The sequence below is a fragment of the Vicia villosa genome, linkage group LG4 (genome assembly GCF_029867415.1).
Source record: "Vicia villosa cultivar HV-30 ecotype Madison, WI linkage group LG4, Vvil1.0, whole genome shotgun sequence".
Classification (NCBI taxonomy): Eukaryota; Viridiplantae; Streptophyta; class Magnoliopsida; order Fabales; family Fabaceae; genus Vicia; species Vicia villosa.
Window position 1 is genome coordinate 82,655,739 of NC_081183.1, and position 10,451 is coordinate 82,666,189.

At 35.1% G+C, this 10,451-nt stretch overlaps 1 protein-coding gene across 1 annotated transcript; it reads right to left on the reverse strand.

Annotated features, from left to right (window-relative positions):
• Window positions 1–8,741: 8,741 nt before the first annotated feature.
• On the reverse strand, window positions 8,742–9,305 carry LOC131597430 (uncharacterized). Its single transcript, XM_058870130.1, has one exon. The coding sequence runs from the start codon at window positions 9,303–9,305 to the stop codon at window positions 8,742–8,744; it is 564 nt and encodes a 187-aa protein (XP_058726113.1).
• Window positions 9,306–10,451: the final 1,146 nt, after the last annotated feature.

Here is a 10,451-nt window from a genome sequence, read left to right on the forward strand (position 1 = left end):
AGTCATTCTGTAATGTTTAGAATAATTTCTAAGTTTTTATTATGTGGAGAAAAGTAACTGATGAAGATATGTTAGAAAAAACATTTTCCACTTTTCATGCATCCAATGTGCTCCTACAGTAGCAGTATCGAGAAAAGGGATTTAATAAATATTCTGACCTAATATCTTATCTTCTCGTGACTGAGCAAAATAATGAACTATTGATGAAAAATCATGAGGCTCGTCCCACTGGTACAGCTCCATTCCCAGAAGTGAATGTGGCAAGGCACAATCACAATGGGAAAATTATGGTTGCGGTCATGCATGCGCTCTTGGTCGTAATTATGTTTATGGTTTTGGTTTTGATCGTGGTCACAATGGTACTCATAAGAACACATATTTCCACCGGAAGTGGAAAAATATTGAAATGAATGAAAAAGAGGGTCAGAGTAGCAAAACAAATGAAAATACTTGCCATCGTTGTGGAGGAAAAGGTCATTGCAGTCGCACTCCAAAACACCTTATTGATCTTTATAAAAAATCACTAAAATATAAAAAAGAAAGGATTGAGACTCACTTTGCTAATGAAGATGATGATCCAGATTACGACAATATGGATGTTACCTATTTAGATATAGGTGACTTCTTTGCTGATCCAGATGGAAAAATTGATCACCTTATTGGAGATGGAATTGTCAAGAAATAAATTTATGAAAATTTCATTTATAAGTTTTATGGATGTTTTGAATTTTATTTTATAATAAATAATAACAAAGTGTGCTTTCTACTTGTTTGTTTACATAATTTACTATTTAAATAACTTGTGTTTTTTAATATGCGCTTATAACTTATTGTTAAAATTTATTATTGTTCTTAGAATGAATATAGACACTAACACTAGTAGTGACGATATGTGTCATGCTGACAGTGCAACAACCCACACAATTCTCAAGAATAAAAGATATTTCTTTAATTTAGTGAATTGAAAGACTGATGTCAGTACTATATCTGGCATCTAAAAAATAATAAAAGGCTCCGGAAGAGTCAATATGTTGTTACGTGGAGGAACAATATTACACATTAATAATGCATTATATTTCCCCAAGTCTCATATAAATTTATTGAGTTTCAAAGATATTCGTCTAAATAGATACCATATTGAAACAAGTGATGATGGAGGGATTTGTATTACAAAATATAATTCAGACACAAAATGTGTAATGGAAAAACTACCGGATTTATCCTCTGGCTTGTACTACGCTTATATTAGTACAACTCTAGCACATACAACTGTAAACCAGAAGTTTATAAATAATGATAAATTTCTAATTTGGCATGACCGATTGGGCCATTCCGGTTATATAATGATGCGAAAAATAATTGAAAATTCACGCGGTCATTAATTAATGAGTAGAGAAATTATTCAAACAAATAATTGAAAATTCACGCAATCACCAACAAAAATTAGAAATGAATCTATAAATTTTTTAGAGCGTATATCTGGTGATATCTGTGGGCCAATACACCCATCATGTGGATCATTTAGATATTTTATGGTTTTAATTAATGCATCAACTAGATGATCACATGTTTGTTTATTGTCAATTCGCAACCAGGTGTTTGCGAGATTGCTAGCTCAACTGATTCAAATAAGAGCTCATTTCCCCGATTATCCAATCAAGAAAATACATCTTGATAATGCTGCAGAATTTTTATCTCAAGCATTTAATGAGTATTGTATGTCTATTGGAATTAACATTGAATACCCAGTAGCACATGTTCATACACAAAATGGACTTGCGGAATCATTTATTAAAAGAATAAAATTAATTGCAAGACCACTGATTATGAGATGTAAACTCCCGGTTTGTGCTTGGGGACATGCAATTTTGCATGCTGTAACATTAATTCGCATCAAGCCAACAGTTACCACACCTCTTCCCCTTTATAATTAGTTTTTCATAAAGAACCTAGTATTTCCCGTATAAGAATTTTTTACTGTGCGGTATATGTTCCAATTTCTCTACCACATCGCAATAAGATGGATCCTTAAAGGAGGATGGGAATATATATTGGGTATGAATCTCCATATATTGTAAAGTACCTTGAACCAACAACGGGGGATTTATTCACTGTTTGTTTTGCTGATTGTCATTTTGATTAATCAAATTTTCCAGCATTAAGGGGAAATAATAAGAAGCTGGAAAGAGAGACCAATTGGAATGAATCGTCATTATCTCATATTGATCCTCGAACAAAACAATGTGAACTAGAAGTTCAAAAGATAATTCAGCTGGAAAACTTAGCAAATCAATTACCAAAGGCACTCACTGATCCAAAAGGTGTGACTAAATCATATATACTAGCTGCAAATGCTCTAATAAAAATTGATATCCCTGTTGGATAATCAAATGAGTCTCAACCACACCTGAAGCGTGGCAGACCAATCGGTTCCAAAGATAAAAATCCTCAAACAATAAAGGGAGCTAAAATTAAAGATGACCCAAGTGAGGATATAGAAAATCTAAAAGAACCTTCAGACATAATAAACATTTCATCTCTAGAAGAGATTGATCAGGTACTTGAAACTCATGAAAATAAAGAGATATCGATAAATAATGTCCAAAATTGAATACAATGGAACTGAAATGAAGTCGACATTGATGATGTTTTTGCATACAATATAGCGCTAAATGAGATTGTTGGATCTGTATTTTATGATTGGCAGATTTTTGTAAAACAAATAATATGAAAGAAAAAGATAGGAGATATTTGCTATTGAACAGGTACAGAAGATGTCCTACAAGATGTCATAACATGTTGAGTTGAAGATCTTCAACATTTGAAACAACATGTCCTTTGAAGAAGCACAAGACATCATGCCTGTTGAGTTGGAAGATTCAGTCTATTTTGAATAATGCAGAATATTCAGAGAATACTATGCAATCTTTGAAAGGCATAAACTTAAAGGTTGAAAGAATAAAAAAGAATATTGAAGAATAAAAGATTTTCTATAATTGGATGCAATTTAGAAAGATTTGATTGGAGACCTATTTTTTAGCAGTAGTTGTTACTGGTTTGTAACAGCATATATGCTGCAATTAGAAGCCCAAATCCAGTTGGGAACAGGCTATAAATAGAAGCATTAAAACCTAGAAATTTAGGCCAACCGAGAATAGAAACGATGTAATCATAAGGGCTAAGTCAGGTAAACCTCCTGGCCTATGGGAAGGTTACCATTGTGATCCTTGAAGCCTGTAGGCAAGAGGAGTGTTTTTCTTGAAGAAAGCTTTGAAGCAACTTCAAGATAGGAATCTGAAGAATGAAAACAATAGAAGGAGAGAAGGATATTAAGTCGTTGATATAGTTCGTGGGACTGGAAACTGTACAACACCATTGCGATGGTTGGGAGTGAGCAGAGGTTCTCATGTCTTAGATGGGGGATTCTAAGATAAAGATGTCATTGGGTAGGGACTAGGTAGACCGGAGGTTGTTTACCTATAAACCGAAGTTTGTATACATAAAATAGTACTACTGATAGTGAATCTTCTTCCTGGCTTGGTATGCCCCCAGAGTAGGTGTGATTTCACCGAACTGGGTTAACAATTCTTGTGTTGTTTATTGTTTTTCTGATTACTACGTCTATACCTTTCTACCTGAATGTTGGATCAGATGTCTTAGCATCCTGTGTGACATCTGAAGTATGACTTACCAGAATTTCAGAGATAAATGGCAAAGAAGATCAGGAAGCAACGTCTATCTAAATTTGTAGACAAAGTGAAGACTGGCCAAAATAGAAAGATTTAATTGAAGCATAATTAAACTCACTCTACAGAATACAATTTTTTGGACCTGTAGTTTGAACGCCTGAAGGTGTGAATCCAGTTGGATACAAATGGGTTTTCGTACGAATATAAAATGAAAAAGGTGAATTGTGAGATACAAAGCTCAACTTCTCGCTCAAGGATTTTCTCAAAGACCTGTAATTGATTTTGATGAGACATATTCACCTGTAATAGATGCAAGCACTTTTCGATATCTAATAAGCCTATTGGCACATGCGTTACGACCAGCTTTTTAATTCTAAGTTATTAACCTAAAATATACAGAGTCGCCACCTATGTCTTTATTTTATTCTAAGATAAGTGTAAACATGGGATAAAAACCTAAATAAGAGTTTCTAGGTAAGTCGAGAAATTAGGGTCAAGGGAAGGTGTTAGGCACCCTCAACCCTTCCTTAAGGTTTTAATATGCCCTTTAGGGTAAGAGTATTATGGCAAGGTTTATGGTTTATATGATACAGTTATAGCAAATAATAAAGATCTTAAACCTAATTTGGTTTTGGGGAAAGGGGACTCGTCTTGGTTTTCCAAGTGCCTACGTACCTCCTTAATGGAGGATCAGAGTCTACGTAGTTCGGGGTTATTTGTTGGTATTTTTTATGGGATTGTACACCATTATTTTTGAATGTTGAAATGTATTTTAATGAATACGCAGTTCGTAGTTATCGTAGTTCGTAGTTACAGAAAAAAATATTGTGTACAAAATCCCTATTTTTCTGTATTTTTTATAATTAATTAAAAGTAAGACAAGTATTTAAAAAGATTTGCTTAGATTAGTTATATTTTCATAGAAGTATTTATTTATTAGCAATCTTAGGAATAAAAAGATAAATTATAATGAATAAGAGAATCAATTAAATTAATGGGTAAATTTTGCATATCAAGATACTTCAATGAGTATTTTAATTTGTACAAAATTATAAATAAATTTTTTATGTATTTTAGCGAAAGTTATTTGTTTCAACTATTCATCTAATTGTACTAAGCAAATAAAATAATATCAAGAAACAAAATTAAACTTAGGCCAATAATTTATGATTTATTAAATTAATTAGTTAAATTAAATATTAAATTTTTTTATTAGTTATCGGAATTAATAATGATTTTTTATTTGAATAAAAAACAAACATATTTTAAAAAAAAACATTTGGGTCAGGGGTGCGTTTTTAGTTGATTAGTAATTTCCAAGGGTGTTAATAGCGTTTGACCCAGCCCAATGACTCTAAGGTCCGTTTGGACCAGGTGGGGGCGAGCGCATGACATTATGGTGGGGACGCAAGGCTTTGAACATCGATCCAGATCCAATGGCCCTTAGGATTTTGACCTGGGACGTGGATCTAGAATGGGGACAATTCGAAGGCCTGCATGCATTCTTGTTGAAGGAACATGGAAAAGGAGGTACATTGAATCAAAGATCAAGAACCCACCATGTGGCCATCGTGAGGCCACATGGCAACGATCCAACGGCCAGCACATGGGATTAGTTCCTATCTAAACAATTTTCATTTCATTTTGTTTTTTCCTTTCTCTCTCTACTCGGCCCCTTCTCTCTCTTTCTTCATTCTCTCTCTCTCTCTCTCTCTCTCTCTCTCTCTCTCTCTCTCTCTCTCTCTCTCTCTCTCTCTCTCTCTCTCTCTCTCTCTCTCTCTCTCTCTCTCTCTCTCTCTCCATAAAACACACCCTGCAAACCCCACGAACACCGCCCTTACCCGCTGTGAAACCACCCCAAAACCACCGTAAATCCTAATTTCTGGTTGAAGCTTAACCGAAAACTTCAACCCATGAACCTAGAAACCCTTAGAATCCCAGATGAAGATGAATCTTCATCTTCAACCTCAAGAACCCTATCAATCTAAACCCTAACCCCACGAACCCTGACCCTAACCCTACAAATATATGATCCTTAACCCTAGAAAATTTTCAGAAAACATAATCATCACATAATCAAAACAAACATACATGCAATCTTTTGAGTCCTAAGCTAAGTGTTCAAGCGTTTACCTCTTTCGCTTTACTTCCTCTCCGATCTCCTTGCTTTCATTTCTGATTCCTCCTTCCCTTCTCTTTTCGCAGGTACAAGGTGGATGTTGTTTATCTTGAGGGTATTGGATTTCTGATGATGAACCCTAGCCTCCTTTTGACGAAAAGCTTTGGTGAGGGTTTGGATTTGCGGCTACAAGGGTTTTCTCCGATCTCTCCCTCTTCTGTAAATTTCTTTTTTTTTTACAGTTAGGGTTAGTGTTGTAGATTAGGAAATTAGTTTTAAGTCCTTTAATTCAGATTTGATTTCGTTTTTAAGTTGATTTGATCCGATTCAATTTTGTAATCAATTTTAGATTTTTGTTGTAATTAGTTAATAAGTCCTCAGATCTTCTAATGTATCTGGACGATTTGTACCCATGATTCATTTTAATGAAATCCTTTATTTTATTTCCAATTTCATTTTGATTTGATTTCTTCAGATTTGGGCTTTAGGGTTTGTAAGGTTGGTGGTGGTGGCCGCCGCTGCAAAGAAGGGGAAGATGAACAGGGTCTTTAAAACCCTAGTTGACTAAGTCAACTATAAAAATAAATTCTTAATAACATATATAATATAAATATTTAATAATAATAATAAATAAAATAAAATAATAAAAACAATAATAATTTCAATAATTGCAGTTTCATTTTTAGTCCTTCGTGGGTTTTGGCAACGGTTTTAGCTGGCTTTGGCAACGATTTTTTTATAAAAACCGTTGCCTAAAGGCAGGGAGGGACTAAAAATGAAAGTGTAATATTTATAGAGACCAAAAACTTATTTAACCCATAATTTTATTTTAACTAAATCTAATTACTAACTAAAAACAAATAAATAATAATTAGTATAAAAGATTAATCGAATTTTTTTTTTAATTAAGATTTGGTTTATAATATCAATTAATTAGAATCAACAATAATTACTAAATAATAATTTTAATAAAATCAGTATTTTTAATAAAATCATCATAAGAATTATGCATTTTAATAAAATCAACAATTTTTAATAAAATTATTAAGAAGTAATAATTTTTGAATTAATAAATTAGTAGTGTTAAGCTATATAGATAAAAAAAAATCCTAAATGGGCCTAAACTCAAATTGAACCCAAATGATTTTTTTTAAAAAAAACACCCCTCTATTCTGAATTATGGAGAAAGATTTAAGAATGAGCTTGACAATCAAAATGTCAAGCCCCCTAATTTAATATACACCCCTTTGGAACCCTGTGGATTTGCAATACATCCCGATTTATAAGACGTAATTGCGGTGAGGCAAATTTTAGGGTATGACAGTTGCCCCTATTTAATTACCCTCGGATCTAAGAGCGTGAGGATACGCATTAATGTGTCGAGGTGCTTCTTATATTTACCTTTGATTGTTTGTTTTCCAAAGCTCTCTTTTTTAAAAAAAAAACCTTATTTCTATTGGCGCCCCAAAATAATTTCAGCATTAAGCTTATGAGAGAATAAACGTTTTATTTTCGCAAATGGTATGAAAACAGAAGAAATAGAAGTTGATGACATAGAAAGATGATGTTTAATTGGATAAATTGAAACTTTGCGTTTTATTAATGAACTTTGCCTTTTAATAGGCGAGAGTACAAGAAATAGTCTTTGAAATGACAATAGAAAGAAAGAAAAATGACAAAATGAAAAATATTGATACTGTTGTTGCTTTTTGATGGCTCTGGTAACCTTGCTTCCGAAGATAGACGATTGCACGAATTCCTATCCTTTGTAGTTATCAGAGTATATTACTTGCTTCGTGATTTGTGCTTTTGGTTAAGCATAGTATTTCTTGACCGCATCAGCATTGATAGGATGCGGTAACTCGTCTCCATCCATTGTTGTGAGGACGAGCGCTCCACCTGAGAAGACTGTTTTTACAATGTATGGACCTTCATAATTAGGAGTCCATTTCCCACATGAGTCAATGCGGGGTAACAAAATCTTCTTAAGAACTATTTCTCCTTCATGAAAAGTCCGGGGATGAACTTTCTTATCGAATGCTTTCTTCATTCGCTTTTGATACAAACTGTTCGTGACACAAAGTTGTCAGACGCTTCTCTTCAATGATATTAAGCTGATAAAAATGGGTTTTTACCCATTCCGACTCTTCGAGTTTTAAGTCCTCCAGGACTCGTAGTGAGGGAATTTCCACTTCGATTGGGAGAACTGATTCCATACCATAGACCAGGGAGAATGGTGTTGCTCCTGTGGAAGTTCGCACAGATGTTCTATAACCATGCAGGGTGAAGGGCAACATTTCGTGCCAATCCTTATACATCTTCACCATCTTTTGCACTTTCTTTTTGATGTTTTTATTGGCAGCTTCAACTTCCCCATTCATCTCGGGTCGATATGGAGAAGAATTATGATTCTCGGTTTTGAACTCTTTGCATAATTCCTTCATCATGTTATTGTTTAAATTGGACCCATTATCGGTGATAATTCTATTGGGAACCCCATAGCGGCAGATGATGTTATGCTTGATAAAGCGAGTGACTACTTGTCTCATTACATTCGTGTAGGAGGCAGCTTTGACCCATTTAGTAAAGTAGTCTATAGCAACCAATATGAACATGTGCCCGTTAGAGGCCTTGGGTTCAATCATTCCTATCATATCAATACCCCACATTGCAAACGGCCAAGGTGAGCTCGGAACATTTAGAGGATTTGGTGGCACATGTATATTGTCAGTGTAGATTTGGCATTTATGACATGTCCTTGCATATTGAAAACAATCAGCTTCTATAGTTATCCAGTAATAACCTACTCATAATATTTTCCTTACCATAGAGTGGCAATTTGCATGAGTTCCAAACGTCCCATCATGGACCTCTTTGATGATCTGCTTTTCTTCTTTTTCATCCACACACCTTAGTAGCAATGAGTCATAGTTTCATTTGTATAGTATATCTCCACTCAGGAAGAATTTTGCTACCAACCTTCTCAATATCTTTTTGTCAATCGTGGATGCATTCTCTGGATATTCTTGCCTTTCCAAGTACCTTTTGATATCATGAAACCACGGTTTGTCGTCAGGCCGTTCTTCGACAGCAAGACAATAGACAGGCTCTTCAAAGTGCCTAACTGTTATTCGTGGTTTATGATTCGGCCAGGTTACTTTAAACATGGAGGAAAGAGTGGCTAATGCATCTGCCATTTGATTCTCCTCTCTAGGAATGTGACTGAAAGTGATTCTTTCAAATTCAGTTGCTAACTTTAGTATGTGATCCCTATATAGGATTAGCTTAGAATCTCGTGTATCCCACTCTTTATTAAACTGATGAATTACTAGTGCTGAGTCACCATAAACCTCAAGAATCTTGATTCTTATATCAATTGCCGCCTCTATACCCAGGATACATGCCTCGTATTCAGTGATGTTATTAGTGCAGTCAAAACATAATCTTGCTGTGAAAGGTATGTGATAATTATCCGGAGATGTCAAAATTGCCCCCATTCCATGCCCCAGTACATTTGATGCACCATCGAATGTAAGTGTCCATATTGCCCCAGGTTCAGGTCCTTCATTAGGACCTGGTATTTCATAATCTCTTACCCACATGACATTTTCATCAAGGAAGTCAAACTTCATTGACTGATATTCCTCGAGGGGTTGATGAGCGAGATGTTCTGCCAGCACACTCCCTTTGATTTCCTTTTGTGTGACGTATTGGATGTCATATTCAGATAATAGCATTTGCCATCTGGAAATTATGCCTGTGAGGGCCTGCTTTTCAAACACATACTTCAAAGGATCCATTCTTGATATTAACCATGTAGTATGAGTCAACATATATTGTCGTAAAAATTTTGTGGCCCATGCTAGGGCGTAACATGTCTTCTCTAATGGTGAATATCGAGACTCGCAATCAGTGGATTTTTTACTTAGATAATAAATTGCATGCTCCTTTCTGCCATTTTCATCTTGTTGGCCTAATACACATCTGTCGCTACCGCGAAAATTAACAGAGTCGCCACTAACATATTTATCCTAAAAAGGAAAGGAATGCCAGCAAACCACAAAACAAAACAACAGTCTCACGACCAGAGAAAAGGGTAAGGGAGTCGGTTACGCGAGGGGAAGGTATTAGCACCCCTCGCGCCCATCGTACTCGATGGTATCCATGCTAGTGTCTAAATCTATGGGTGTGTAATAAATCTACGCTAATCTGGACTAAAATGAATGCAGAATATAGGGAAAAGAAAGAGTTATACTCGCACGGGCCCTACCCCGCTACCTACGTATCCTTTTTGAGGAATCAGAGGTACCGTAGCTCGGCTAACTAGTTTCTGTTTGTTTTATGTTTTTTAGGTGAACGAGTTACATTCACACTCCGCTGCTTGACTTTTGGAGACTTATGCTGGGAATGGAGCAGAAATAACAAGCTCTTAAGAAAAGAAAATCAAAGAGTGTGGTTTGTGTTTTAAAGAATGCATGAGGAAGACCTAAGCTAAGGGGGAAAGCTTGCTACCTAATGTTATCATACAAAGGGTACAAGACTAAACTAAACTATTAACCTACGGGGAGAAACGAATGCAAACAAGAATATCACACAAACGAGCTCCGCTCGTAAAGCAAACAAACCAACGGCACTGGACGAAT

Bases quoted from the DNA above. Each gene is read 5' to 3' on its own strand.
- LOC131597430 (XM_058870130.1), bottom strand. From the start codon at position 9,305: ATGGGGGCAATTTTGACATCTCCGGATAATTATCACATACCTTTCACA.